The 25,507-nt window shown below is 51.1% G+C and overlaps 18 protein-coding genes across 18 annotated transcripts; 7 read left to right on the top strand and 11 right to left on the bottom strand.

Moving 5' to 3' along the window:
• Positions 1–2,981: 2,981 nt before the first annotated feature.
• Positions 2,982–3,609, bottom strand: BCR37DRAFT_378795 (uncharacterized protein). The gene has a single exon (XM_040869126.1). The coding sequence runs from the start codon at positions 3,394–3,396 to the stop codon at positions 3,001–3,003; it is 396 nt and encodes a 131-aa protein (XP_040726094.1). The 5' UTR covers positions 3,397–3,609; the 3' UTR covers positions 2,982–3,000.
• A 531-nt stretch (positions 3,610–4,140) lies between these two features.
• BCR37DRAFT_378792 (uncharacterized protein) lies at positions 4,141–4,682 on the bottom strand. Its single transcript, XM_040869125.1, has 2 exons — positions 4,459–4,682; positions 4,141–4,362 (listed from the first exon to the last, which is right to left on the bottom strand). The coding sequence occupies exons 1-2, from the start codon at positions 4,570–4,572 to the stop codon at positions 4,249–4,251; spliced, it is 228 nt and encodes a 75-aa protein (XP_040726093.1). The 5' UTR covers positions 4,573–4,682; the 3' UTR covers positions 4,141–4,248.
• Positions 4,683–4,700: 18 nt separating this feature from the next.
• Positions 4,701–5,060, bottom strand: BCR37DRAFT_378781 (uncharacterized protein). The gene has a single exon (XM_040869124.1). It carries the CDS (start codon positions 4,920–4,922, stop codon positions 4,710–4,712), a length of 213 nt encoding a protein of 70 aa, XP_040726092.1. The 5' UTR covers positions 4,923–5,060; the 3' UTR covers positions 4,701–4,709.
• Positions 5,061–5,124: 64 nt separating this feature from the next.
• BCR37DRAFT_378779 (uncharacterized protein) lies at positions 5,125–6,229 on the bottom strand. The gene has a single exon (XM_040869123.1). It carries the CDS (start codon positions 6,015–6,017, stop codon positions 5,361–5,363), a length of 657 nt encoding a protein of 218 aa, XP_040726091.1. The 5' UTR covers positions 6,018–6,229; the 3' UTR covers positions 5,125–5,360.
• A 1,736-nt stretch (positions 6,230–7,965) lies between these two features.
• Positions 7,966–8,325, top strand: BCR37DRAFT_378777 (uncharacterized protein; the record flags this gene model as incomplete). Its single annotated transcript, XM_040869122.1, has 1 exon — positions 7,966–8,325. A coding segment is annotated over exon 1 (185 nt), but the record flags the coding sequence as incomplete, so codon positions are not given.
• Positions 8,326–10,112: 1,787 nt separating this feature from the next.
• BCR37DRAFT_408340 (uncharacterized protein) lies at positions 10,113–10,907 on the top strand (the record flags this gene model as incomplete). Its single annotated transcript, XM_040872140.1, has 1 exon — positions 10,113–10,907. The coding sequence occupies exon 1, from the start codon at positions 10,173–10,175 to the stop codon at positions 10,905–10,907; it is 735 nt and encodes a 244-aa protein (XP_040726089.1). The 5' UTR covers positions 10,113–10,172.
• Positions 10,908–12,195: 1,288 nt separating this feature from the next.
• Positions 12,196–12,732, top strand: BCR37DRAFT_413051 (uncharacterized protein; the record flags this gene model as incomplete). Its single annotated transcript, XM_040872240.1, has 3 exons — positions 12,196–12,214; positions 12,264–12,502; positions 12,549–12,732. 3 exons carry the CDS (start codon positions 12,196–12,198, stop codon positions 12,687–12,689), a joined length of 399 nt encoding a protein of 132 aa, XP_040726088.1. The 3' UTR covers positions 12,690–12,732.
• Positions 12,733–14,104: 1,372 nt separating this feature from the next.
• On the top strand, positions 14,105–15,215 carry BCR37DRAFT_280027 (uncharacterized protein). Its single transcript, XM_040866817.1, has 2 exons — positions 14,105–14,279; positions 14,356–15,215. The coding sequence occupies exons 1-2, from the start codon at positions 14,231–14,233 to the stop codon at positions 15,072–15,074; spliced, it is 768 nt and encodes a 255-aa protein (XP_040726087.1). The 5' UTR covers positions 14,105–14,230; the 3' UTR covers positions 15,075–15,215.
• A 60-nt stretch (positions 15,216–15,275) lies between these two features.
• BCR37DRAFT_378772 (uncharacterized protein) lies at positions 15,276–16,425 on the bottom strand. The gene is made up of 2 exons (XM_040869121.1): positions 16,371–16,425; positions 15,276–16,330 (listed from the first exon to the last, which is right to left on the bottom strand). The coding sequence occupies exon 2, from the start codon at positions 16,170–16,172 to the stop codon at positions 15,357–15,359; it is 816 nt and encodes a 271-aa protein (XP_040726086.1). The 5' UTR covers positions 16,173–16,330; positions 16,371–16,425; the 3' UTR covers positions 15,276–15,356.
• Positions 16,296–16,527, top strand: BCR37DRAFT_339049 (TFIIH subunit TTDA/Tfb5; the record flags this gene model as incomplete). Its single annotated transcript, XM_040867320.1, has 2 exons — positions 16,296–16,330; positions 16,368–16,527. Coding segments are annotated over 2 exons (195 nt in total), but the record flags the coding sequence as incomplete, so codon positions are not given.
• On the bottom strand, positions 16,434–17,875 carry BCR37DRAFT_378770 (uncharacterized protein). The gene is made up of 3 exons (XM_040869120.1): positions 17,373–17,875; positions 16,575–17,333; positions 16,434–16,534 (listed from the first exon to the last, which is right to left on the bottom strand). The coding sequence occupies exons 1-3, from the start codon at positions 17,612–17,614 to the stop codon at positions 16,531–16,533; spliced, it is 1,005 nt and encodes a 334-aa protein (XP_040726084.1). The 5' UTR covers positions 17,615–17,875; the 3' UTR covers positions 16,434–16,530.
• A 64-nt stretch (positions 17,876–17,939) lies between these two features.
• BCR37DRAFT_366694 (50S ribosomal protein L13) lies at positions 17,940–18,409 on the top strand (the record flags this gene model as incomplete). Its single annotated transcript, XM_040868284.1, has 2 exons — positions 17,940–17,986; positions 18,028–18,409. 2 exons carry the CDS (start codon positions 17,940–17,942, stop codon positions 18,407–18,409), a joined length of 429 nt encoding a protein of 142 aa, XP_040726083.1.
• On the bottom strand, positions 18,257–19,403 carry BCR37DRAFT_378768 (family 2 glycosyltransferase; the record flags this gene model as incomplete). The annotated part of the gene is made up of 2 exons (XM_040869119.1): positions 18,257–19,318; positions 19,359–19,403. The coding sequence occupies 2 exons, from the start codon at positions 19,401–19,403 to the stop codon at positions 18,446–18,448; spliced, it is 918 nt and encodes a 305-aa protein (XP_040726082.1). The 3' UTR covers positions 18,257–18,445.
• Positions 19,404–19,636: 233 nt separating this feature from the next.
• Positions 19,637–20,146, top strand: BCR37DRAFT_346186 (uncharacterized protein; the record flags this gene model as incomplete). The annotated part of the gene is made up of 1 exon (XM_040867671.1): positions 19,637–20,146. The coding sequence occupies one exon, from the start codon at positions 19,637–19,639 to the stop codon at positions 20,144–20,146; it is 510 nt and encodes a 169-aa protein (XP_040726081.1).
• On the bottom strand, positions 20,118–21,936 carry BCR37DRAFT_279885 (AMP-binding enzyme). The gene is made up of 2 exons (XM_040866814.1): positions 21,727–21,936; positions 20,118–21,689 (listed from the first exon to the last, which is right to left on the bottom strand). The coding sequence occupies exons 1-2, from the start codon at positions 21,769–21,771 to the stop codon at positions 20,148–20,150; spliced, it is 1,587 nt and encodes a 528-aa protein (XP_040726080.1). The 5' UTR covers positions 21,772–21,936; the 3' UTR covers positions 20,118–20,147.
• Positions 21,775–22,944, bottom strand: BCR37DRAFT_279940 (uncharacterized protein). The gene has a single exon (XM_040866816.1). It carries the CDS (start codon positions 22,808–22,810, stop codon positions 21,863–21,865), a length of 948 nt encoding a protein of 315 aa, XP_040726079.1. The 5' UTR covers positions 22,811–22,944; the 3' UTR covers positions 21,775–21,862.
• BCR37DRAFT_279899 (uncharacterized protein) lies at positions 22,944–24,808 on the bottom strand. Its single transcript, XM_040866815.1, has 2 exons — positions 24,036–24,808; positions 22,944–23,997 (listed from the first exon to the last, which is right to left on the bottom strand). The coding sequence occupies exons 1-2, from the start codon at positions 24,328–24,330 to the stop codon at positions 23,078–23,080; spliced, it is 1,215 nt and encodes a 404-aa protein (XP_040726078.1). The 5' UTR covers positions 24,331–24,808; the 3' UTR covers positions 22,944–23,077.
• Positions 24,480–25,436, bottom strand: BCR37DRAFT_392238 (putative methyltransferase-domain-containing protein; the record flags this gene model as incomplete). Its single annotated transcript, XM_040871126.1, has 1 exon — positions 24,480–25,436. One exon carries the CDS (start codon positions 25,434–25,436, stop codon positions 24,480–24,482), a length of 957 nt encoding a protein of 318 aa, XP_040726077.1.
• Between the last annotated feature and the right edge of the window lie 71 nt (positions 25,437–25,507).

The raw sequence follows: 25,507 nt of genomic DNA, 5'->3' as shown, positions 1-25,507 counted from the left end.
GCCGTCGGCAAGGATCTTGTTCTTGAAGATCCAGCGAGCGCCAATGGCCTTGCGGCCGAGAGGTAGCTTGGCGACGTACTCAAAGACTCCCTTGCCTTCAAGAGAGGCGAGCTCGCGTTCCATAGAGGCACGCCATTCAGGTGCGTCAGAGCGGGATAAAGCCTGTTTGACAGTTACAGGAGCTGGGAGAACATCTTGAGCAGTAAGCATAAAAGCATATTCATCAAGCTCGTCATCATTAGTAGTAACGTCAAGACCGCTAGTAGCGATAGCTTCGAGCTGTTCGTCAGTAAATTCGACACTTGCAGCATTGCCGCTAGCTATAGCTTCGAGCTGAGCGTCTGTGAGCTGACGAGGATCGACATCCTTGTTGACAGACAGTTCTTTTGCCACAGCATGATCAAAAATGACCGAGTGGTTGAGAACAACTTTCCCAGTGGCAAGATCTAGGACTCGCCAAGCTTTGGAAGTATCACTGTAGCCCAAAAACATAGCTTTGTTGGCGCGCGCATCCCACTTGTCCTTGATTCGCGGGTTGTGTGACCAGCAAATGGTACCAGGAGTCCTCATATGCGAGCAATCTGGTCGCTTGCCATACCACATTTCGTATGGCGTCTTGTCGAGACCAGTATGAGGCGAACGATTGATGGCGTAGACGGCTGTGGAGGTCAACTCAGCCCATAAATTGCGCGGGAGAGGACCAACCGTCTCATCAAGAAGCAATGAGCGAGCCTTTTCGACAACAGTGCGAATGTGGCGCTCTGCAACACCATTCTGCTCAGGCGTGTGCGGAACAGTTGTTTGGTGAGTGGTGCCTTGCGTAATGAGGTGCTGGCGAAAGCTCCCCTTGAACTCGTTACCTCCATCAGAGCGAACAATTTTGACTTTGTCGCCAACGTGATTGGTGGCAACAGTTTCCCAAGCTTTGTAGATGTTACAGACGGTGTCTGCAGTGACATCTTTCAGCATGTACGCCCAAACGTACTTGGAAAGCCCGTCAACAATGATGAGAAAATATCGTGCATCATTGATAGAATTGGTGCGCATCGGTCCAGCAACATCAATGTGGACTATGTCAAGCCGCTGAGTGGCAGAATTTGCCACAGAGGGAAAGCTCGAGCGCTTGCTCTTTCCAGCTGCACAGCCAGAGCAATCGAAGTATTCCGGGTAGACCAGGTCGTCGGGAAATCCGTCGACAAACTTCGAAAGTCGTTTCATGTCCTTGATGGACATATGGCAAAGTCGTCGGTGCCACTCAAGGGCATCCGTCGGTGCCACTCAAGGGCATCCGTCGGTGCTTTTTCCTTTGTGAAAAGGGCAAACCCACTTGCCTGAGGCTGGACTTTAGCAATTGTACCGTCAAGGACAAAGCCTTTACCGACACGCCTGCCAGTAGCGACGACAACACTGTCTTTGAGGAGGGCGGGTCCATGTTTGGCCGAGAACAGTACGTCGAAACCGTCTTCATTGAGTGCGCTCACTGATAGAAGATGTTCAGTGAAGATCATCTCTTCGCCATTGGCGGACGTGATGCTGATGGAAGCATCATGAGAGAGATCAGAGATCAACTCTTGCGACGGTGTCATATGCGACGTGGCACCGGAGTCAATCACCCAGCTACGTTCAGCTAGGGTTGTTTCGTGAGCAAAGTAGGCCGTGTTGAGATTTGGCTTGCCCTCAGACTGTGATTTTGATTCAGTTTTGGGGCTACTTTGCTTCATCTCAGATGAAGGCTTGTGAAGAGAATGCCTTTTCCTCGGCTTCTTTGAAGGCTTCTGCTTCAATTGAGACTTTTGCTCTTGAGCGAGCATCCCTTTTTCCGTTGATGATTGGGAAAGGGTTTGGGAAGCGTCAGCGGCTGAGTCTGCCAGAGACTTGTGCTTGCCGTGCGTCTTGAGATAGTCGTCCGACTGTATCTTGAAGCGCACTTGCTGTACGAAACTGCGGATAGAGTGTGGTCCATCCGAGGAGAGTGTGTGCAGGGTGAGATCCTGCAAATCGCCTGGGAGTTTGGCGTAGATCATGGCAATTTCCATGTCTTCGTCAAACGTCTTGCCGGTGGGATCAAGGCTGCGCAACTGGGCAATGGTGGCTTGAACGTCCACCATCAGAGTCTCAATAGCTGAAGATGTGGTATTGCCAGGAGGCAAAGAGAGCTTATTGAGCTTCGTGACCAATTGCAACTTTCGCAAAGTGTCAGGCTGCTTGTGTCGAGACATGACAGTCTTGAAAGCAACACAAGCGACTGCAATGTCTTTAATTGCTTCGAGGTCGGACCTGTCGAGACCTCCTTTAAGCAAGAAAAGGGCCTTGCTGTTCTTGTCCCAAGTTGGTTCAAGATGCGACCATTCCTCAAAGGTCGCAGGTGCAAGATACCCTTCAGAATTGATGTAGCACGGGCCGGTGTAAGGCTTTGTGCTCTCATCCTCGCTTGATTCCTCCTCCATCGATTTGGACTTGGAGCGAGTTGAAGGGGCGCTATAGGCTTTTGGGGCCTTGAGCTTGTCATCTTTCATGAGGACTTCGAGAGCTGCGATACGGGCCTCAGCGTCTTCGTCGGCCTTCTGCATGGCGTCTGCGCAGCGTATTGCTGCTTTGACGCGGCGTGCGTGTATCTCCTGAAAGATATAGGTCTCAACGCCGGCCTGCTGAGCGACAAGCAGCAGCTCATCTTTCCAAGCACTTAGGCCATTGCTGATACTCTTGGTGTTCCTTAACACCGCGTTGCTAGACGGGCCGGAACGTTGACCCGAAGCAGTAGCGTCTTGCTGCATAGCAACAGTGCTCATAACCTAATCGAGATTGGCGGATATGCGAGGCTGTAGTCGTAGGTGACAGACACAGGCACGCAGGGCAGCTGTAGATAAGACTTGATTCGAATAGGGGACAAGAGTATAGCACTCTTGCCAGCTAAGACTAAACTAAAGGTCACGTGCATGAGCGCTGACGTGGCAGAGAGATAACAGCGGAAGCAAGTGATCAGGGGATGCACTTGAATTCCTAACAGCTTTCGTTGCAGCAGCTTGGCCAACACGACCTACGGAAGGAGACATATTTGCAGGCTTCATATGCCGACGCATGCGACAACATTGCAGTTGTGATCATGCGCAATGATTTGCAGCAGCTGCAGACAGTAGCTGCGACAACTAGCATATGACAGAAGAGTTGAATTGTGCCCTCATATGCACATGGCAAAGCATTGACCTTTGACTTCAGGATGGACAAGATCTCCAAAAGAGTTGCTCCATTGCACTTGCCGCCCAACCCTTGAAATAAAAGAGGACCTGGCGCACGCCTTACTGGATTGTCCGGATCATGCCGATGTGCAGGCCACGATCTCACAAGCCTGCCCCGAGCTGCAAGGGACAGACACACTTCATGCCATCTTGCAGCCATCTACGAAACAGACGGCACTCGCCATCAAGGTCGCAACATAATCCGGAACACCACTTCTAGACGCTGGTGAAGAAACGGCGATCAACGGAAGACAGATAGCAGACGCTGTGACTTCTGTTGCCTGCACTATAGCTACGCGAGCGGCTTTGTTCCCACTCAAGAATCAAGGAAGTCGAGTCGTCGATGTGATGTGCTCGTTGTGAAGTTGTGAAGTTGGACTTTGTTGGTTTTGAACTTTGACCACTTTGCACGTCTGAAGCTCGCGCTACTCGCGATCGCTACAAACCACAGTACGCTTCATAGTCGCTGCACACGCAAGCGCTCCACTCACACTTAGACGCGCATTTCTGCAGTCTCTCTCCCTTTGATTCTGTCTCTCAAGTGTGTCTGACCAGCAAAGTCAGATCAATGCTCTTCTGCGTAGCGCGGTAGAGTCCCACCTGCCAAGCAAATGAATAGCCAACATCCTCAATCTTGACTCTGCAAGGCGAAGCAAGCAGCGCGTCTACTAGCTCTTGCAACGGATGATCAGCATACTAGAGTTTTGCTCAATACCCTTGATCCAAGCGTATTCCCTGCCTTGTTCACGGAACCAGCTCAGCAGCCTCGAGCTGGCATCGCAGCAAGTACAGCCGACAACGGACCCATGGCTTTATCTGATAACGTCTTTATCTCTTCTGATACACCGCACTGAGTCTGATGCATTCAGAAGGACAATCTGGACCGATTTGAGCGCCTTGCATTCGATACACGCATGACAAAGGATCCAGCACGACTACGACGCGTGTCAAGGGAAAGTTCCAAGCGCACTGAGATCCAGGCTGTCGAATCCAGTCCCAAAACGTTGCTGATCTAAGGAAGACAGTCCTTCATCTTGATCGCGACTTCACGTCGCTTGCCAGGGTGCAAGCGAATCGGATTTCCATGGCCATCCCTCAGCATGGTGCCAAGAATCTGCAAGTCGCCGTACCAAGAATCTGCAAGTCGCCGTACCAAGAATCTGCAAGTCGCCGTATCTGATGACGTCCATCAATCTACGCAACGGGTCCCTACTAACAACAGTAATCGAGGCACAACAAGCGCCTGGCAGAGGCTGCGCAGCAGGGGTCCGACGACGACAATGATATGCAGACACGACACGCACGACGGAACGCCCGAAACATCGCGCCACGCCATGAGCAAGACGATGACTCGCAGGCACGGCAAGTACGTTGCAACACACGAAACACCGCGCCGCGCAATGAGCAAGACAACGATAGCGATACGGAAACCGCACAACCACGTCGTACGGTACACTAGTTCTTTCGCTGGTCTTAATTCATACTGACTACTACAGGGCAAACGCAACGGGCCAATGACGGCGAAAGCTCAGCTGCTTCGGGCTGCAGCGCATGACAGGAATTACCGCGCCGCCACTGCCGGCGAGGCGGAACAAGCACGAAAGCGTAGCAAGTGCGCAAAACACCTTGCACAACAGTTGTAGGGAGTACATAGTAAGCCTTTCTTGCTCTAGAGCTATCCTTCATTCATGCAAAGCCCTGGCTCGCCACCTGCAGCTCGCTGCGTACTAGTCACCGATCGCCGGTTCTCACAGGTAGTTCAAAATCGCCGGTTTACTACGCGTCGATCATCTCCTGCAGCTGTTAGTCACCAGCGCCATAATCTACCGTTTGTCGCCCGTTCATCGCACGGCGGCAGTCTTCCGTTTATCACCGTTTTACCACCCGTGGAAATTTTCCGTAGGGCTTGAAGCTCAAGCCCGGGCCTGAATATGGTTGACGCTGAATGCTGGAACACAAGCATCGAACTGGTGACATTTGCACAACATCATTCAAACGGGGTCAAAGGACAGCTCAAGATACGTTTGCTCAATATTCTATGGTATCGCCCAGCGCATCTTCACAGCAGCTTCTCTTTGATCTCGCGGACGCTGCGCAATCCTACTAAGGCAAATTATATATCTGTCAAGCGTCGCAAACATCTGTTTTCTTGAAACCCACTGGGTCGCTCAGTTTGCACATGTTGGCACCACGAGCGCCGCAATGTACGTCATCATTGTTGGCGTCCTTGTTGTACTGAAATCCAAATGGTGCAAAGCGATCGTTGAGTCGCTTTATAACATCACCTCTCGTACAATTTTTTCCTCCCTTGTGTACTCGCATGATGAGAATTACAGCAAAGCAGTTACAGACTGCAACAGAGTTGTCATCAACCAAACTCTCGTAATAGTAGTCAAGACAGGCGCCACTGTTTGCGGCGCACGAGTCTTCATCGGAGAGGTAGGCTTTTCGTGCTTGAAGCAAGTTGATGGCCTCAGCACCAAGAAGTTCCTCACCTGCAATTGCCGAAACGAGAGCTGCCGCTTCGACCATATATCGACACCTCTGAGGACATTCGTCCCAAGTTCGGCGAATTGGACAAAATTTCGCACCTGGAGGCCAGTACTTCTTCCCTGGAAAATAGGGTTGACGAAGTAGGGTGATATTGGGAGTTGACCTAGCCATGGCGTATTGTCGGCATTCCAAGATATCTTTACCCCAGAATCGTGCTTCTGTACTCAATATCGCAAGCGAGATCATCCAGCAAAGACACATAACAAAGATGTGCATATGCGAGGACATGTGTATGCCGTCTGTTGATGCCGTCGGCTGACGACTATCACAGAAATTTGATCAGTGTTGAGACTCTATCAGCGAAAGGAAAAGGTCTTGCATCAGCCAATTTATACACTTACCGCTGCATGGGCAAATAAACAAGCCCACGTGCTCGACATCAACAATAAGTCAGGAGACTAAGGCAGATCTTGTACAGATACGTTCACATGTACATGTAGCTGCCTCGTGCAGCTGAACAACATTTCAAAAATGTGCTTCCTATATGCGCATAAAAGCAGGACAAAGTACAGGTGCACACTAGCTGCGAAGCTCCCCATGATACTCCCATAGGACTTAAGCTTGGGTCCAATCACCACGTGGAATACGATTCAAATCTGTCTGTTCGCCGTAAAAATTTTTATTTTCGTCAAACAATCATCAACTTTTTGATAAGCCACATATCAACTCTTGTATGCCCATGATGGTGCTTGCGATATATCACGAAGATGAACAAGACACAAAGACAAGAGATTTACGATGTTATATGGGCTTCCATCTAGTTATGCATGCACTAGAAACGCGGCTGTTGACGAAGTCTTATGTGCATTTTTGCGGGATTTGAGGGTCTTTGGTCGGCAGGAATATTTGTACTGCATACGCGTGGCCTGTGCTCTGTAGCTAGCCCATGGTTTAGGCTACATCACTGGCAAAACGTGTCTCAGCCTTTGATCGCGCTCAATTGCAAGTATACTTGAGGCATGATCTGCAGCTGAAATTTGGCATCACACGGTTGAGAGTTACCCTACGGAAAATTTCCACGGGTGGTAAAACGGTGATAAACGGAAGACTGCCGCCGTGCGATGAACGGGCGACAAACGGTAGATTATGGCGCTGGTGACTAACAGCTGCAGGCGATGATCGACGCGTAGTAAACCGGCGATTTTGAACTACCTGTGAGAACCGGCGATCGGTGACTAGTACGCAGCGAGCTGCAGGTGGCGAGCCAGGGCTTTGCATGAATGAAGGATAGCTCTAGAGCAAGGAAGGCTTACTATGTACTCCCTACAACTGTTGTGCAAGGTGTTTTGCGCACTTGCTACGCTTTCGTGCTTGTTCCGCCTCGCCGGCAGTGGCGGCGCGGTAATTCCTGTCATGCGCTGCAGCCTGGCAACGCCCGTCTCGATGATCTCATTGTCGTGGGGCTCGAATTCGTCAATGCCCAAAAGGAGTATTTATCTACACCAGACGAGTGCGATAACAGCCCTGCCACAGCTTGCTTGAGTTTCTGAGGATAGATTCAAATGCAGGTACACCAGATGCATCTTGCTCTTGCGGCGTCATCATCCGGGCACTACGCATCCTCAAAAAGCCGAGAGTCATGACTGCTCGCAAAAACATGTGGAGCGACGATCGGTTTAAGCCGTTTGGATTTTATTTCTATCCTGCTGCCAACAAAGATGATGTCGGTTGCTATCATAAACACCTGGATGAGCACAATCAGTCATGTCCCGTAAGCGATGCTTGGCAGCTCGACAACCTCTGCAAGGATGACAGACAGCGATTGCAACCATACTGAAACCTTGCCTTTCCAGCGACACCTAGCAAAAGCTGTAGATTAGCGGAATTACATCTTGAAGTTTCTATAGCTGCAGTAATTTTCAACCGTGTGATGCCAAAATCCGGTTGAAGATCATGCCTATAGCAAATGACAAGAGTGTTAGACTTGCCAGAGTAGACTGTGAGACTGCTGATGTCTGCTATGCGGCAGTCTGGCTGGATGGCAGCGACAGGAGCAAGTCAAGTGCGTCCCGGGGTCCGTATCTGGAGCAGTCTGGACTTGTCGTCACCTTTTCTCTTGCGCGATCGCTTTCTCGAAGCACCAAGATGCCGAAGTCGCAGACAGGCGTGTTTATTGAGATGTATGTCAGCATGCAAGCTTTATTTTTTCGCTTCTATGGCCACTGCATATTCCTTTGATATCCGCATCTTGAGACGAACTTGCACTGCGTTGTGCTTATCGGCAGTGGTGCCAGGCCGTATTGCATTGCGCGGCCGGTGTCGCCTGATCTGCAGCTCGTAATGCGCGCTGGTCAAAAGAATATCTTGGTATGCGGGTTGAGTGACTGCCAAGGTTTCCTACAAAAGGTTTGGCGAGTGAGAGTGCAAGGCGCGGGAACTTGTGAACATAATTACGGGGCCAATGTCAAGTCCATGAGCGGGAATGAGGGCGAAGATATGGCAACGACTGCAAACGATAGCTATAAATAGGCACAACAAGTGTCTTTAGGCTTGAGCTGAAAGTGATGGACATCGAGAATTTAGGCATCAGCATACTGACAGCACTAGAATACTGAAGTCTTTGTAGAGTACGCTGCTTCTGTAGACGGGCAATGGGTAGCGTCTCCCACCTGGCCTCTTTGACATCGGCTTTTGGCTGAAGGCCGAACTTGTTTACGTTTGCAGGGCATCAAGAACATCGAGAGCTAGTTCCTCTTGTTCAGCCTCGGGGTCCAACCGGACTGATGCCAACGGGCACTGCAGCTGGCCGCGACCAAGTGGCACATATCGTCAGTAGCGACAGAATTTGGTTCTGCGCTTGAATTACGAGGTTTGTCTGCTTCGCATAAAATTTTTACTGACGCTTGCACGCAGCTGCGTTTGAAAAGCCAAGCTCTAGGGCCAGGCGGAACAAGAAATACTTCCGTTGCGGCAGTCGGGCCTACACGACCTACGAAACGTGACAAATTTGCAGACTTCGCATGCATAAGAATACGACTACAATGCAAGTGAGACCATGCGCAATGATTTGCAGCGGCTTCAGGCAGTAGCTACTACAATTGGCATACGACAAATGTGTTGAAATGTGCCCTCATGTGCACGTGGCAAGTCATTGACCCCTGACTTTAGGATGGACAAAATCTCCAAGATAGTCGCTGCATCGACACCTCTTTCTCATACGACTCTCACTCCCACAATGCTTGCGGCATTTGCTCTATTGCTGGTGCAAATCTCCATCTGGCAGTTACAAGTTGCAGCAAAGAGGTGTCAGGAAGTCACTGTCGTCAAGTGGCTCAACATTTCTGAAAGCTATGTGAAGACGCTCCTGAGGAAGCCAACCGCCTCAATCTTCGAGGGAAAGAAAGACCATTGCCGCGAGCTTTGCCGCGACTACGTTCACGCTCTTTACAACGTGCCCAAATTCGCAAGAGCACCAACGGGCAACGCCCGTCTTGATGATCTCATTGTCGTGGGGCTCGATTTCGTCAATGCTCAAAAAGAGTATCTCTCTGCTCCAGACGAATGCGATAATAGCCCTGCCACAGCTTGCCTGAGTTTCTGGGGATGGACTCAGAGTGCAGGTACACCAGATGCATCTTGCTCTTGCGGCGCCGTCATCCGGGCACAACGAATCAAGAAAAAGTTGAAGGGCCATGACTGCTCGCGGGCAAGGGTGGAGCAACGCTTCGGAGATCGTTTCAAACTGTTCGGATTTTACCTCTTCCCTGCTGCCAACAATGATGATGTCGATTGCCATAATCCGGCATGTTCCGCAGCCAATACTTGGCAAGCTGACGACCTTTGCGAGTATCAAAGCATACAACTACAACTGTACTGAGGTTTTGTCTCTCCAGCTAGACCTAGCAATAGTTTCCAATCAGTGAATACAATTTCGAGCTCCTATAGCTACAGTAACCCTACGGAAAAATCGCTGGTGAAGGCGGGTGCACACTGGTGACTCACGGATGACTCGCAGGTGATAGACCGGTAACGCTGGTGAAATACTGGGTCAAACCGGAAAACCACTTCTAGACGCTGGTGAAGAAACGGCGATCAACGGAAGACAGATAGCAGACGCTGTGACAAAATTGAGTTCTGCGCTTGAATTACGAGTTCTGTCTGCTTCGTATACTGACGCTTGCACGCAGCTGTGTTTGAAAGGCCAAGCTCTATGGCCAGGCGGAGAAAGAAATACTTCCGTCGCAACAGTCGGGCTTACACGACCTACGAAACGTGACAGATTTGCAGACTTCACATGCATAAGAATACGGCTACAATGCGAGTGAGACCATGCGCAATGATTTGCAGCAGCTGCAGGCAGTAGCTACTACAATTAGCATATGACAAATATGTTGAAATGTGCCCTCATGTGCACGTGGCAAGTCATTGACCCCTGACTTTAGGATGAACAAAATCTCCAAGATAGTCGCTGCAACGACACCTCTTGTTCATACGACTCTCACTCCCACAATGCTTTGGGCATTAGCTCTATTGCTAGTGCAAATCTCCATCTGGCAGTTACAAGTTTCAGCAAAAAGGTGTCAAGAAGTCACTGTCGTCAAGTGGCTCAATGTCTCTGAAAGCTATGTGAAGACGCTCTTGAGAAAGCCAAGCGCTTCGATATTCGAGGGAAAGAGAAAGCATTGCCGCGTGCTCTGTCGCGACTACGTTCACGCTCTTTACAACGTACCCAAATTTGCAAGCGCACCGACAGGCCACGCAGGTCTCGATGATCTCATTGCTGTGGGGCTCGACTTCGTCAATGCTCAAAAGAACTATCTCTATGAACCAGACCACTGCGATTTCGCCCCTGCCACAGCTTGCTTGAGTTTCTGGGGATGGGCTCAGAATGCACATAAAGCAGACGCATCTTGCTCTTGTGGCGCCATCATCCGGGCATTACGAATCAAGAAAGAGGCGATAAGCTATAACTGCTCCCGGACAATGGTGGAGCAACGATTTGAAGATCGGTTCAAACCGTATGGGTTTTATCTCTTTCCTGCTGCCAACAATGATGACGTCGATTGTCTTGAAAATGGATATGATGATGATGGTCAGAAGTGTGCCTCGCCCGATACTTGGCAGCGTAACGACCTTTGCAAGGATAATGGAGGAGATAAACAGCTACAACCAAAGTAAGACTGTTTCTTTCTAATTATACCTAGCAACAGCTATAGATTAGTAGAATTACGTTTTCGAGCTCCTACAGCTGGACTTATTCCCTACGGGAAAATCACTGCAGCTGGTGCAGACGGGTGCACATTGGTGACTCGCGGATGCCTCGCAGGTGATAAACCGGTAACGCTGGTGAAATACTGGAGCAAACCGGAACACCACTTCCTGACGCTGGTGAAAAACCGGCGATCGACGGAAGACAAACAGCAGACGCTGGTGATTTCTGTAGCTTCCACTATAGTTATGCATTAGATAGGACATCCGAGTAGACACATACGCTGGCATTCATCTAGCTCATGCACAACTATTGAGACGGAAGCAATTCTATCTACGACGTGTCCAAACCACATGGTTCCCCAATCTGCATGGCATGACTACCTGCAAACGTAATCATCGCACGATGCAGATCGTAGAATCATGTGCTTTGCTAGGCGTTGGATATCCTACGAGAGTAGCTTTGTTCTCAAGGCTTCAAAAGGCAAGGAAGTCGAATCGCCAGTTTGATGTGCTCGTTGTGAAGTTGTGAAGTTGGACTTTGTTGGTTTTGAACTTTGACCACTTTGCACGTCTGAAGCTCGCGCTACTCGCGATCGCTACAAACCACAGTACGCTTCATAGTCGCTGCACACGCAAGCGCTCCACTCGAAACGCGCATCTCTGCAGTCTCTCTTCCTTCGAAACTGTCTCTCAAGTGCGTCTGACCAGCAAAGTCAGATCAATGCTGTCCTGCGTGGCGCAGTAGAGTCCAACCTGCCAAGCAAACGAACAGCCAACATCATCAACCTTGACTCCGCAAATGCGACGCAAGCAGTGCGTCTACTAGCTCTTGCAACAGATGATCAGCATGCTAGAGTCTTGCTCAATACCGTTGATCCAAGCGTATTCCCTGCCTTGTTCACGGAACCAGCTCAGCAGCCTCGAGCTGGCATCGCAGCAGATATAGCCACCAACGAATCCATGGCTTTATCAGACAGCGTCTCTGTCTCTTCTGGCACAGCGCGCTGAGTCTAATGCATTCAGGAGGACGACCTAGACCGATTTAGACGTCTTGCACACAACACATGCATGACAAAGGATCCAGCACGACTACGACGCGTGTCAAGAGATAAATCCAACCGCACTGAGATCCAGGCCGTCGAATGCATTCGCAAAGTGTCACCGAGCTAAGGAACGCAAGTCCGTCATCTTGAACGCGACTTCACGTCGCTTGCCAGGGCACGAGCGAATTGGATCTCCATGGCTATCTTTCAGCATGGCGCCAAGAACTCGCCGTACGTGATGACGTCCAACAATCTACGCAATGTTCCCTACTGACAACAGCAATTGAATTGAGGCACAACAAGCGCCTGGCAGAGGCAGATGCTGAGCAGCAGGGGACGGACGACGGGAATGACATGCATACACGACAAGCACGACGCAACGCCCGGAACATCGCACCACGCCATGAGCAAGAGGATGACTCGCAGGCACGACAAGTACTTTGCAACACACGAAACACCGCACCACACAACGAGCAAGACGACGAAAGCGATGCAGAAGCCCTAAAACCACCTCGCACGGTACACTCATTCCTTCGCTGATCCTGATTCATACTGACTACTACAGGGCAAACGCAACCGGCCGTTGACGGCGAAAGCTCAGCTTCTCCAGGCTGCAGCGAATGACAGGAACGACCGCGCTGCCGCTGCCAGCGAGGTGAAACAAGCGCGGGAGCGTAGCAAGCGTGCAAGGCACTTTGCACGATAGTTGTAGGGTGGAAGTAGTAAGTCTTCGTTGCTCTAGAGCTACCCCTAAACTATGTATAGGTCCGGCTCGCCACCTGCAGCTCGCTGCGTACTAAACACCAGCGATCGCCGGTTCTCACCCGTAAATCACCGGTTCACTACGCGTCAATCATCGCCTGTTTGTCACCAGCGCCAGCATCTCCCGTTTGTCGCCCGTTTATCACGCGGCATCAGTCTTCCGTTTATCACCGGTCTACCACCCGCGGAGATTCTCCGTAGGGATTCTTGTCAGACCTATTTGGAATCCACATCGCACTCTCGTTGAGACAAAAGTGAATAATCCCTAGAGGACTCAGCTGCAGCTCTTTAGACCCCCAATCCAAGGCCTCTGCCAGGAGTCAGTGCTGAGATACCCCCTGGACCCAGCTTCAGATCCCGCAGGATCTCGAAGCTCATATCTAACAATTTTCAACCACATGATGACGACTTCAGCTGCAACTGCAGATGACAGATGACAAAAGAACTGTACATGAGCGCGATGAACAGCTGAAATATATTTTGCTTGTCATGTAATCTGGATCTTCTGCCAGCTGCAGAGCGCAGGCCACGCGTATGCAGTGCGAGTTATCCAATCAAGCAGAGGACCCTCGACTACTGCTGTATTGACTGGACTGAGGGATGACTAGGCAGAGCAGGGCGAGTCCACATCGAAGACAATAGACAATATAATAGGTAAATAGAGATGATGCTACCAAAGTACAAAGTTGGTGATAAACAACAAGGCAGCAGAAGGCTCTCCTCTTATCTCCATTGACTAGAGGTAGAACCCATAAAACAGGAAGACAAAATGCAAGGCCAAAGTCCTAGAGACTGTGGGTGACGTCCAGTCAGACACGCCGAGGAGACAAAGAGATGTCTCAGATTGGTCAGGCGATAATAAGAAGAGACTTGAGCCAGAAGAAAGCAAGCAAGTGTTGAAGATGCTGAACGAGGTGTTCCATGAGCTAGCTAGATGACGAGGTCAGAGGTCTAGATCGGTCGCTGTGGTTGTGCACAGAAGAATAGCCGCGAGATGTAACTAGGTGTTTCAGGTGATGAGGCATCTGAAACCGCGAGTAGGACTTGCCTCATTCGGTTCGTGACAACTGCAACAGCGCACATAGACTTTGCCATCAGCCGCATTTCTGATGCATGCATAGTTAGGAGGACGCCCAACTTCCATCGTAAGCTTCTAGTCTTTGTGTCTTGTCTATCTTGGGAATTCATTGCAAAGCACCATCATGCGTATACAAGAGCTGATATTTATAAAGTCTGATGGTGGTCTGCAGCTGCCGGAAATACGGCTGACAGATAGGTTGGACTTATTCTACACGCATTGCTTGGATCCAGCTTGAGCCGTATGCGAGTATCATGTGAAGGTTGCCAATAGTGTGCACCAGCTAAATCTCGCCCTGCATATGTGCATTTAGGAAGCACATTTTTGAGATGTTGTTCAGCTGCACAGTGCAAGTCCATTTCGACGAATTTGCACAAGATCCACTGACAGACTGACTTGATGTTGCCATGAAGCACGTGGCGTATTTGTTTGCGAATGCAAAGGTCACAGTGAGAGGTGCGTGAAACATCAGCTGATCATGACTTTCTCCGTACGAAACAGAATCCTAATACTGATCCAACTCCTGCGATAGTCATAAACCTACGGCACCAGCAAACGATGTCCTCGCATCTGCGCATCATTGTTGTGTGTTTTTGCTGGATTATCTCACTTCTGACATTTGAAACGGAAGCGGCGCCGCGCTTTACCAAGGATCACTTGGGATGCCGACAATATGCCATGGCTAGGTCAATCGCCAATTTCACCCTACTTCATCAATACAATAAATCATCACAGAGCTACTGGCCTCCAGGTGCAACATTGGCTTCAAAAGGCTCGGAAGAAGGTGAATGTGCTCTGAGGTGCCGGGATATGGTCGATGCGGTAGCTCTCATTTCGGCAATTGCAGGTGACAGTTTCCTTGGTGCTGATGCCATCTACTTGCTTCAAGCTCAAAAAGCCTACCTCTCCAGCCCAGACCCGTGCGCCGGGGATAGTGGAGCCTGTCTTGACTATTATTACGAAGAGTTCAATGATCACGGTGTTGCAACCTGCAATTGCTTTGCTGTGATTCTCATCATGCGAGTACACAAGCACTTGAAGGAGGAGAAATGTGATACAGGTGATGTTGTAAAGCGACTCAATGCCGGCTTCGCACCCTATGGCTTTCAATTCAACAAGGACGCCATCAAGGATGACGTACACTGCGGCGCTCGTGGGGCCAATGAGTGCACACTAAGCGACCTAGTGGGTTTCAGGAAAATGGATGTTTGCCATCCAACACGCGACTATACTGAAGCCACGGGCTTATGAGCAGCATCCGTGAGAGCAGAATCAAGCCGCTCGGAAGTTGCCCCGGGTGGCTACATAGATTATGAGGCAAGACGTATCTTTAGCTGCCCTTCGCCCCCGTTTGAATGATGATGTGCAGATGTCACTAATTTGATGCTTAGCTCCAGCATTGTGGACCAGCAATCAACGTCAACCATATTTGAAATGAATCAGATTTTATGCATTTAGTCGAAGAGGAGAATTTCAAGAGTTCTACCCAAATCACATTTGCCAAGCGCTAAAGTCATATGCCAATTCCCCTCGTCATCGAGACGCCAACGAGTCTGTGTCTGAATGCTGCAAGCCAGAGAGTGCGACTGCCTCCATCGACTGGGCGCCCGCCCAGCGTGGCCCATATGTCTCGACACCTCGTGTCTGATGGCTACTCTGAAGAGAAGCTGTTGAATGTGAACTCGCCCGAGACATGAAACTCTCCCTACCATCGTCCTCTCGCGCCTGCACTGATTCTGGATACGCAGGCGCTTTCCCCTCATACTGCGGCAAATCTTCCTTGACCACCTGTGAGACCGTGCCAATCCCCGCATGTCGTAGTAGCGGTATCCGCCACCTGCCCAATTCAACATCTCTGCGCAGTGCCGTGACAGACCGCCGTTCTCTAGCCGTTTTGCTGGCCTTTCTGCGACGTCTGCGTAGAAGCAAGCAGAGAAAGACGACAGCTGCAATGGCAATCACAATGAGTGCAATGAATCGGAGTGCTGTACTGCCTGCAGAACTCATACCATCTCCATCATCTTGATCCAATGATTGTGATGCTTTCGGAAGCGCTGCGAGCCCAAGCGATGCGCTCGGTGCAGCTGGTGTGAATGTGCTCGTAGCATTGAATGGTTTTGCAGAACTGAGCCTGACACTCACGCGAGGACTGCTATATGGCCATTTAGTTGTGCGTGTGCCGGAAAACGATGCGTCTGCAGCAGGCGTCGCTGAAGAGTATGCAGCGCCAGAATGCAAGCTTAAGGTGCGCGTGCCAGAGGAGCGTTGTGGCGTGGGTGTCTCCTTTGCTGCTGCTTGTTGGTCGGGGACTTGCCAGAGTAGACTGTTGAGGCTGCTGAGGTCTGCCATGCGGCAGTCTGGCTGGATGGCAGCGACAGGAGCAAGTCAAGTGAGTCCCGGGGTGCGTGTCTGTAGCAGTCTGCACTTGTCGTCGCCTCTGCTCTTGCGCGACTTTGCCCCCGGACCACCAAGATGCCGAGAGCGCAGGCAGGCGTCCTCATCGAGTGGTATGTCACCAAGCGGGCAGACAAGATGCTGACAGAGCAGCGATCCGACAGTCAAGCAGCTCATCCTCAAGCTGGACGAACAGGCAGGCCATACCATCTTGCTGGAAGACCTCGACGCCTACCGCATCCTCGTCACGAAAAATCAGGTTGATCACGTTCGCAGAGAGCTTGATCGCCTGCTAGAGGAGAACACCTATACATCAGGTATGATTGAAGGAGTTCTATCTGAAAAGACTAACCTGAGCCATGGATATGAAAAAGTAGTCTCCCACCAGACTCAAGCCCAAGTGAGTCGAGGGTCGCGTCGTCCTGCAGAGTACTGGAAGGACGGACACCACAGATGTGCTTCACCAAGTTGCGCATCTGCAAGACTGTCTGTGACTTGAGAACGCGCACCTCAACCATATCCTCCTCCCAGGCGAGTGTTAAATTCAAGACATCATGCGCCAACAGCATGGCATCGCGTTTCGGTGCAGCAACGGCGAGTGCATCTTGTCTTTCTTGTGCCGTGATGCGTGTCTTGTTAAGTACTTGCAGGCTGGGCAAGTGTTTGAGGATATCGAGCCGCCGAGCCAGGTCAGCATCTGGATCAGCCAGCTGCGTCATGGACAGCTCTATGAGCTGATATGGCAATGCACTCAGCGCATCGACAGGGAGTGGATTATCTTGGAGGGCGAGTCGTCTTAGCGGGTGCGACAGCGTCACAGAGGAAATGGCAGCGACCTGATTGCCAGTCAGAGACAAGGACTCTAGAGAAGGAAAGACGCGCGTGATGCTGTGCACGTCTGTGATGGAGTTGCCTGTCAATTCAACAGACTGCACCTCTGGCGCCGTCTTGAGGTTTGCTGCAGGATCCTGGAGCTCATTGTGCTCGAGGAATAGATGCTTAACGTGCCAGCGTGTACAGAGTATGAGAATGTCATCCCAGGACAGCATTGTATCACCGAGATGCAGCGTCTCTACTGTCACTTCTCTCGTTTCTAGCTGGCGAAAGCGATTCCCACTAGATAGTCAGTCAGTGTCCAACCTAGAAAGAACCTACGCAAGCCTGAGGCACTTCAGACGCGGCAGGGACAGGCAGAGACGCGCCACGCAATCGAGGTCGTCAATCAAGTTGCACGAGAGATCGAAATCCTCGCAGCATGGCAAGTCCACCTCATCCAGTGTATCAATGCAACGTGCCTCAAGCGAGACGAGCTTCAGCGCTTGGACATCGCTATACCGTTCCTGAGCACGCCTGAAACCAACTTGTTGAGCAGCACGGTCGATACCAGCAACAGACATCTCTGCAAGTAGATTCCCTGCCTCTTGATACTTCTCCCTAAGTGCTCTTGATAAACAGACGGTCGGGTCTGGCTTGAACTTGCCTTCTCGCAAGAAGGAGCCCGTACCAGGTCGACAGGTGAAGAGCTGTGCGCCTTGATAGACACCATCATGCTTGCCTCTGCGAGGATCATCCCATGCGATTCCGAGCCATGGAGCTCCCTCGATGCTGCCGCGCCATTGCACTGTCCCGCGTTCGCCGCGTAGGGAGAAGCGTGTGTGCATCCAGGACGAAAAAGGACAACGGCGACACTCACCAAAAGCCCGTACAACTCGCGAGGAAGAGATGTCTGTGAGAATAGGCAACACGCGGCTAGCATACGCGCGGCTCTGGTGAGCTTGTGACATGTTATAGCAAAGACTAACAGCGACAGGCACCACGTCGACGTCCGCGATAGGACACTTGGTCGTCTTGCAACCTCAATAGCAACGACCCTCATGGGCAAGCATAAACCCATCTATCATCCAGCGACAGACTGTGGTGACTATGTCGTTGCTACAAACTGCGCGGCGCTGCATACCACAGGCAACAAGCTGGACCAGCACTTGTACTACAGACATTCAACAAAACCTGGACACCTCAAGACTGCCACGATGCGGGAGGTGATGGAGAAGAAGGGAGGTGGTGAAGTGCTCAGGCGGGCGGTGAGCGCCATGCTGCCGAAAAACAGGCTCAGAGATGTTAGGCTGGAGCGACTCAAGGTGTTTGAGGGCGAGGGTCACGCATACAAGCGCAACATCATTAAACGATATTGATGCACGTCTATGCTTCTATGCTAGGGAAGGTCAGATTTACGAGTGGCGCCAAAGGCCGAGGGTATACCCAAGACGCATTAGAACAAGATCCATTGCCATGCTGAGGGAGTCTTGGACAAGGTGCATCTTGCTGCCATCAACTTCGTGCCAGGTGATGGCCACTTCCTCGACAGGCACACGTAGGTAGCCAGCCAGCACAAAGAGCTCGACGTCAAATGCATAACGTTCAATATGCATGTTTGGAAAGAGCAGTGCACAGGTACGCCTCGTGAAGAGCTTGAAGCCGCATTGCGTGTCCTTGATGTGCGGTACACCCAGTAGTCGGATGAATGTATGGAAGCCGTGCATGAGCAGGTTACGGAGTGGTGAGCGTTTCACCACAGCGTCCGTCGAGACCATATGCGCACGACTGCCACTCGCCATACCAAGCCCATTCTCCTCCTTCAAGTGAGAGAAGAGCAGCGCGACATCGCTGAACTTGGACGCGCCATCTGCATCAGCAAAGATGCCATATCGACCAGCGATATGCTTCATGCCATGGGCAACAGCACCGCCCTTACCCCGGTTCTGTAATAGCCTGCACACCTTGAGCGTGCCATGCTTCAATTTGTTGTCTGCGGCCCAGGCCAATGCCGTCTCCGCTGTATTGTCAGAGCTGCCATCATCGACAATCAGCAACTCGTAGTCCTCGTCTTGTGCTTCCAGATACTCTGCTGCTTCTTGAAGCATGGCAGGAAGCCTTTTTGATTCATTGTAAGCAGGAATGACGACGCTGAGATGGACAGTAGGCGCGTCACTCAGTGTAGGCAGCGCGCATTCGACGCGTCGACCATGGTTATTTGTCGTGCAGCTGCGTTCTTGCGCGAACGCTGGACGTGGCCTTAGAGAGAGCTTATAGAGAACGAGGGTCTGCCTGTTAGCAAGTCGTCACTCGTAGCAAGGCCCATACAATGCAGGCTAGAACAAGGCCAGCTGCGGCCAGGAGTAGGAGCATGGCAGGAACGCGACCGAAATGTCAAACTCAACGCAACCCGCGACCTCTTCAGCTTATTCGCCTGGACTGCTCGTGCTACACTTTAGACTTGCAAGATGAGTGCATACAACAATGCAGCAAGGGGCGGCGACACAGACTTTCGCAAGAAATGGGACAGAGCAGAGTATGCAGAGCTCGGCAGGGAGCGTGAAGAGCGAGAACGTGAAGAAGCCAAAGCGCGGTATGAAGCAAAGATGGGCATCAAGCCGAAACAGGAGGCAGCCTCAGAAGAGACGACACGGGCCATCACGGCACGCAAGAAGCAGGATTGGTCAGAGGTAACGGGCAAGTCGTACCTCGTACCTTTAGGTGCTTCAGTCGGACGAAAAGGCAGAGGCGCTGGTTTCTACTGCGAGGCCTGCAATGAGACGTACAAGGACAACAATGCGTGGATTGATCACATCAACAGCAAGCAGCATCTTCAAAAGACGGGTCAAAGCTATCACCAAGAAAGAGCCACGCTTGAAGAATGTCTGGCGCACTTGGAAAAGCTCAAACAGCGTCAAGCGGCAAGTGCAGAAAGGCAGGCATATGATATTGAGGCAGAGCTCAAGAAACGTCGGCAAGACGAGCTTGCGAGCAGAGAGGCAGCGCGAAGTGCGAAGCGAGCAAAACGGGATGCAGTCAAGGCGGAAGAGCAGATAGAGGAGTCTGACATGTCGCGGATGATGGGCTTTGGCGGATTTGGTACGACAAAAGTCTGATCTACAATTTGGCTTGGATCTCGCGCTTTGCTTGATCGCGCAGCTCGCGTCGAAGTAGCTTGCCACTTGGCGAGGTTGGGATTGCCTCAATAAAGACAATGCCGCCACGCAGTTGCTTGAATTTGGCAACTTGCGTATTGAACCATGCATCGAGCACCTCTTCAGTCAGTGAACTGTCGCTTCGGACGACATATGCCCGTGGCGCCTCGTCGTCGCGATATGGCACGCCAACCACACACGCATTTACAACTTTGGGATGCGCCAACAGTAGAGACTCGAGCTCCGCCGGGGCGACTTGTAGGCCCTGGCACTTGATGAGTTCCTTCTTCCGATCCACGATCCAGAACCACTTGCCGTCCGTCACTGCAATGTCACCCGTCTTGAGCCAGTCGCCCTCCATGGTATCAGCCGTTGCTTGAGGATTCCGCAAGTAGCCCTTCATGATTTGTGGTCCACGCACCCACAACTCGCCACGCGCCATCTTTTCAGTCACTTCCTTGCCATCATCATCCACCAGTCTCGCTTCAGTCTGAGGCAACAAGTACCCACACGAGCCAGTCGTATCATCGTCGGCAGGCGTCATCATGATACCACCGCAGCATACTTCAGACATGCCCCAGCCTTGCTGGAGCTTGATGTTTGGTGCTCGTTTTCGCAATGCATTCTGAGCATCCACGCCAAGCGGCGCAGCGCCAGAGGTGATGGCACGGACTGATGAAATATCATACTTGAGCGTCAATGGCGATTTGGCCAACGCAACAATGATGGGTGGCACAGTTGAGAGATATTGGACCTTGTGTTTTTGGATCAGCTTGAGCATGAGCTCCAGGTCAAACTTGCGCATGACCAAGTGTGGCTGGCCCGTGACGATGGCATGGATGCCGTAAGCGACATTGCTATAGGCGTGATAATAAGGCAAGTGTGCAATAGTGGGTGCAGAGATGGGTGGACTGACCTTGCTGCGAAAGTATAAGGTCTGGGCTGCATTAGCCACGACGTTACGATGCGTCTGCTCGACTCCTTTGGCGACACCCGTGGTGCCGGATGAGTACATGATGTTGCATGTCGTTTCTTCGAGCGTTTTGAGGTCCGTGATGCGATGCCATTGCAGTTCGCGGTCAGCCAACAGCTCGGTCACGCATCGGAATCCATCCACGGGTGTAATGGTGAAAATGTCGCTAAGTGGCTTCTTGGCTAGTGCAGCAGCCTGCTTTGCAGTATCAATCAGTGCACTATCAACAAACAAGTATGCGCATTGCGAATGTGTAATCTGGTGAGCCAGCTCTCTCGCAGTGTACGTGGGATTGGCGCCAGTAAACAGTCCGCCAGCGCAAATAATACCATGGACCATCCACGGGTATGCAATCTGGTTTGGGGAAAAAATGAGGACTGCCTGTTGAGGCTTCAGGCCTAGTTGTCGCAGACCTTGGCCAAGCTTGCCGACGTTTTGCTTGAATTGGCCATACGTGATGAAGTTGGATTCGTCTTCAGCTTCAATGAAGAGCGGACTATCATTTGGCACCGGTTGGTCATCGAGCATGTACTACAGTTAGAACAAAGTAACAGCATCATTAACATACCGATAGCAGGTCCTTTTCAGGAATCACAAAGTCCGGATAGAGCATCTTGTCGCGTGTGTAATGTGGTACGTGGCTTGAAGATAGAGTGTCTTCCAGGTGTGGGGTCACTGCGCGCGGGATTCGGAACTCCCGGCGCTTAAAAATCACCGACAATTGTACCGACGTTGAGTTTCTTTGCTTTAGCGAAAATGGTTTGTGCGAGGGCTGCGTCCATCAAGCTCGTTCCAACAGATTTATAGACGGTGATGCCTGTTGAGATTTTGTCTGCCTCGCCGAGCTGTGTGAGATTTGCTGCCGAACAAACCCCTGCCTCGATGGCCGCCATAAGATCGCCCGCTTCGTGCAGACAGTCCTTCAATGAGTCGACGAAAACTTGATGCTTAAACAGATTGGTGTCGCCTTCTCGCATGTTGGGCTTGTATGCTCCAATCAGCGTCACATGCGCGGTGGGCTTCAAATCGGCAGAGTCAAAGAGTGGTTGAACAGATGGCGTGCAGCCGCAGACGATGTCTGCTTCTTGGACGGCTTTTCGACAACGACCATCCTCTGCTAGAAGAAATGTAGCTTGAGACCAGATAGTCTTCAACTTGAGGCAATTTGTTGAAGTCAAATCGCGAACAATGACAGTGATGTTACTCAGACTGGATTCGAACAACCTACAATGCAGGGAAATGTGCATTTGTGCTTGATCTCCAGACCCAAAGACGACAAGATTTGTCGGCTCACGTTTGGCCTTGAAAGCCATGTAGCTTGACACAAGTGAGCAACCAGCTGTCCGGAGTGCCGTCAGCCGTTTAGCGTTCATCAGAGCTTGGATTGCGCCAGTCTCGGCATTCAGCAGAGTCAAATAAGCGGATAGACCAGCTTTGGAAATACCAACCACCTTTTCCGAGACTGTTCCCTTGTAGGCGCATGGCATATGCAAAGATGTGTACTTATCAGTCTCAACGACGAGTCTAGTAGGGCAGGTTTTGTGGTCGGCGTGGGGTATGGCTTGTAGTGATTCTGTACACAGCTGCATGATTTCGTCAATGGAGAGATTTTCTATCAGGAGGTCTACATCAGCGCTCTTCAGAAGCAGCATTGGTGTGACTTGGCAATGCAAGCTTGGTTAGTCTCGGTAGCGTTGACCAGCTGCTCTCAGTTCCAAGCTCGAGGCGTCCTCGGTCGACTGGATCTTCAGATGGGTCTATGGTTGCACGCAACACTTAGAATCACTCCGTGTATGATGCTGGCAGAGACAACATCATCAGCTCATCGGCAAGCCCATGGAGCATACGAACTTGACCCGATTACACTGTTCGGCAAAGCTCAGGGTCATTGGAAGTCAAGCAAATCATGATTGGGAAGTCTACGCCAGTACGTAACCCACAAGACAACCCAATGTGAGCCCAAGGCAAAAGAAAATCTCGGACCTATGATGCAAGCAGATGTCGACAGCCGTACGGCCAAGCAAGGCCATTAGAGTCTCGGTCGAGCGCAAGAAGCGTGTCGATAGAGCTTGCATACCAATGCCTTGATCCGCGTATTCCCACATCATCCTATGCAGAGCCTCGCGGCACAGATCCGCAAGAGACTTCAGTTGCTGATCTGAGAGCCAGATGTCCCCTGGCGCTGGGCTACTTTCTCGTTGATTTGCACTTGGGAGAAGACTAAAGTGATGAAGACACCAGACTTTTACGAGTTGACATTGCTTGGACCAAAGATGCCAGATCAATGACCGAGACGAAGCCAGAATGCTCGTTACTTGGTCCAAGCTTGTACGCAATTGACTTGACTCGTCATTCTTGGAAGATAATCCGTCGCAACAACGACGATATTCGCGGCTTGCCAGCACTTCAAATTGATTGACATCAAAGAACGCTTGATGGGTCTCATCACCGGCATTACACTCGAATCGGTTCAGTGCTGGCTGGACGTCCCTTGCCGAATCCAGTCCATCTTCCTCTGGCGACAAGATTTCCAGAGACTCTGACAACTTGCGCTTACGTGTTGAAGTTGGCGGAGACGAATGCTTCAATAGCTGCCTTTGTGCTTCGTCAAAATCCGACCACACAACCATTGATTCATCTGCCTCTGCAGTGCCTGAATGCTCATCGCTTGCACCGCTGACAGAGCTATTGTACTCGAGACTCGGCAAGCTGTCAAGCATGGACGACTCGGACAAGGGGTCTTTCACTGCATCATCGCTCAGTAATGCTGTAGGATAGAGCTGTATAAATTCCGACGAGAAGGTCCACGTTACAGGCCCACTGATACTCCTGGTATATCCTGCACGTCAGTTGATTTCAGGCATCGCGGCAACGTACCACCACTCGTCGCTGATCGTTGCGGGCCCAAGGATAATGTATCACCTAGACGAAGTCGTACTGCTTCTGATTCGACGCGCTTGCCATTGACAAAGGTCTGTCGCAGTGGCGACAAGTTCTTGATTGTGAGCTGGCCGTCGCGCAAGGAGATGAGGGCATGTAGAATGGCCAAGTCGGGGTTGTTGAAGTGGAACCCAGCGGCTTTGCTCGTCTCATTTTGTGCGTATCCGATGAGTGCGGATGCACCATCTTCAAGTGCGACTGTCTGGCCTTGAAAGCAGACAACGACTGACATGTGAGGATCGATGAAGGTGAGAAAGGGGTCAAAGTCGTCGTTGTGCTTGCAGTGTTGTATTCTCGCAAGAGGTTGAGATGGATTCAAGATCTATAAAACAGCCAGATCCTCAGTATCCCTCTCATGAGCATGAACTGTCAAGAGTAGCATCAACCAGACATAGTGAGTAGCCACAGCTCCAACCCGACAAAATCGGCCTCGACCTTCTCTGCGAGCATAGACGTGCAAGCGACATGTTGCATTCTCGCCACCTTGAATCCACAAGCTTCTTCAAACGTACGCCACAAGCCGGCCTTTTCAGCTTGAGTAAGGCCTCGCTGCTTGTAGCCGATGACGATGGTGGTTGGACGTTGCGACATTGTTGCAATATCCTTGAGTGTACTGGCAAGAACGGGAAGCAGTTCAGCCTCATAGATCAGGTCGCATGCAATGACCACATCAATTGCGGTAACGTTCCTTGTCGTGCAAATTGCCTCGAGTTGCTGTAGGTCTGCTTTGTTGCCCCAACAAAGAGACAAGGCTTCGACATCGAGAAAACTCGCTGACTGAGCAATGTTGGCTTGAATGACGGGTAGAGCTTCTGTAAGATCACTAAGAATGATCTTTGCGTGGCGCTTCCGGGTGTCGAGAGCGGCTGCGAGCCATAGACCACATACGCCCGTGCCGCAAGAAAGGTCCAGAATGTTGCAATTCTGGTCTGTTGGATGGCGAAGCGTGAGTTCTAGTGCCAGCTCAGACGCAAACAAGGCCGAGTCCCAAATCTTGCCTGGGATGGCCAGTTCCGGTTGTTCTCGAATCAGAAGTGGTTTGATTGAGCAAGGGAGCCCGAGTGGTCGATAAAACTCAAGCAACTCGTCCCCAGAAGGCACTTGGTCACTTTGGGTGAGCGTCAATGGGCCAAATACGAGAGGCATGACATGAACTGGCGAAGAATTGACTTCAGCATTTGACACGGCAATGCAGATAAGGATTTGCACAGTCCTGTGCTTTGACGATGTGAGCGTGACTGAGCAGCTGCCTCGCCCACCAACAAGACCCGCAAAGCCTCCACCTACACCAGACAAACTCACTTGCACATCGTCAGCAGGCGTTCCATCCGCAAGCATGATTGTCACGCGACAGGGCGTGCGGAGATGCATAGGCAGAGCACCTCTAGGATACAGTGACATTTCATTAA

This window comes from Protomyces lactucae-debilis, assembly GCF_002105105.1.
Source record: "Protomyces lactucae-debilis strain 12-1054 chromosome Unknown BCR37scaffold_7, whole genome shotgun sequence".
NCBI lineage: Eukaryota > Fungi > Ascomycota > Taphrinomycetes > Taphrinales > Protomycetaceae > Protomyces > Protomyces lactucae-debilis.
The sequence above is the reverse complement of the archived record's forward strand: the minus strand, read 5'-3'. Positions and strand labels throughout refer to the sequence as shown.

What these genes read in the sequence shown, in the direction of transcription:
- BCR37DRAFT_378795 (XM_040869126.1), bottom strand. Translation starts at nt 3,396, where the DNA reads ATGGCTGCAAGATGGCATGAAGTGTGTCTGTCCCTTGCAGCTCGGGGC.
- BCR37DRAFT_378792 (XM_040869125.1), bottom strand. Translation starts at nt 4,572, where the DNA reads ATGGCGTGGCGCGATGTTTCGGGCGTTCCGTCGTGCGTGTCGTGTCTG. An exon ending in CGCTTGTTGTGCCTCGATTA is followed by an intron (nt 4,363 to 4,458) that starts CTGTTGTTAGTA and finishes GATTCTTGGTAC; the next exon opens with GGCGACTTGCAGATTCTTGG.
- BCR37DRAFT_378781 (XM_040869124.1), bottom strand. Translation starts at nt 4,922, where the DNA reads ATGAAGGATAGCTCTAGAGCAAGAAAGGCTTACTATGTACTCCCTACA.
- BCR37DRAFT_378779 (XM_040869123.1), bottom strand. Translation starts at nt 6,017, where the DNA reads ATGTCCTCGCATATGCACATCTTTGTTATGTGTCTTTGCTGGATGATC.
- BCR37DRAFT_280027 (XM_040866817.1), top strand. Translation starts at nt 14,231, where the DNA reads ATGAAGCACGTGGCGTATTTGTTTGCGAATGCAAAGGTCACAGTGAGA. An exon ending in TGCAAAGGTCACAGTGAGAG is followed by an intron (nt 14,280 to 14,355) that starts GTGCGTGAAACA and finishes CTCCTGCGATAG; the next exon opens with TCATAAACCTACGGCACCAG.
- BCR37DRAFT_378772 (XM_040869121.1), bottom strand. Translation starts at nt 16,172, where the DNA reads ATGGCAGACCTCAGCAGCCTCAACAGTCTACTCTGGCAAGTCCCCGAC.
- BCR37DRAFT_378770 (XM_040869120.1), bottom strand. Translation starts at nt 17,614, where the DNA reads ATGTCTGTTGCTGGTATCGACCGTGCTGCTCAACAAGTTGGTTTCAGG. An exon ending in CTGAAGTGCCTCAGGCTTGC is followed by an intron (nt 17,334 to 17,372) that starts GTAGGTTCTTTC and finishes CTGACTATCTAG; the next exon opens with TGGGAATCGCTTTCGCCAGC.
- BCR37DRAFT_279885 (XM_040866814.1), bottom strand. Translation starts at nt 21,771, where the DNA reads ATGCTCTATCCGGACTTTGTGATTCCTGAAAAGGACCTGCTATCG. An exon ending in CTGAAAAGGACCTGCTATCG is followed by an intron (nt 21,690 to 21,726) that starts GTATGTTAATGA and finishes TTCTAACTGTAG; the next exon opens with TACATGCTCGATGACCAACC.
- BCR37DRAFT_279940 (XM_040866816.1), bottom strand. Translation starts at nt 22,810, where the DNA reads ATGCTGCTTCTGAAGAGCGCTGATGTAGACCTCCTGATAGAAAATCTC.
- BCR37DRAFT_279899 (XM_040866815.1), bottom strand. Translation starts at nt 24,330, where the DNA reads ATGTCAGTCGTTGTCTGCTTTCAAGGCCAGACAGTCGCACTTGAAGAT. An exon ending in ACGATCAGCGACGAGTGGTG is followed by an intron (nt 23,998 to 24,035) that starts GTACGTTGCCGC and finishes ACTGACGTGCAG; the next exon opens with GATATACCAGGAGTATCAGT.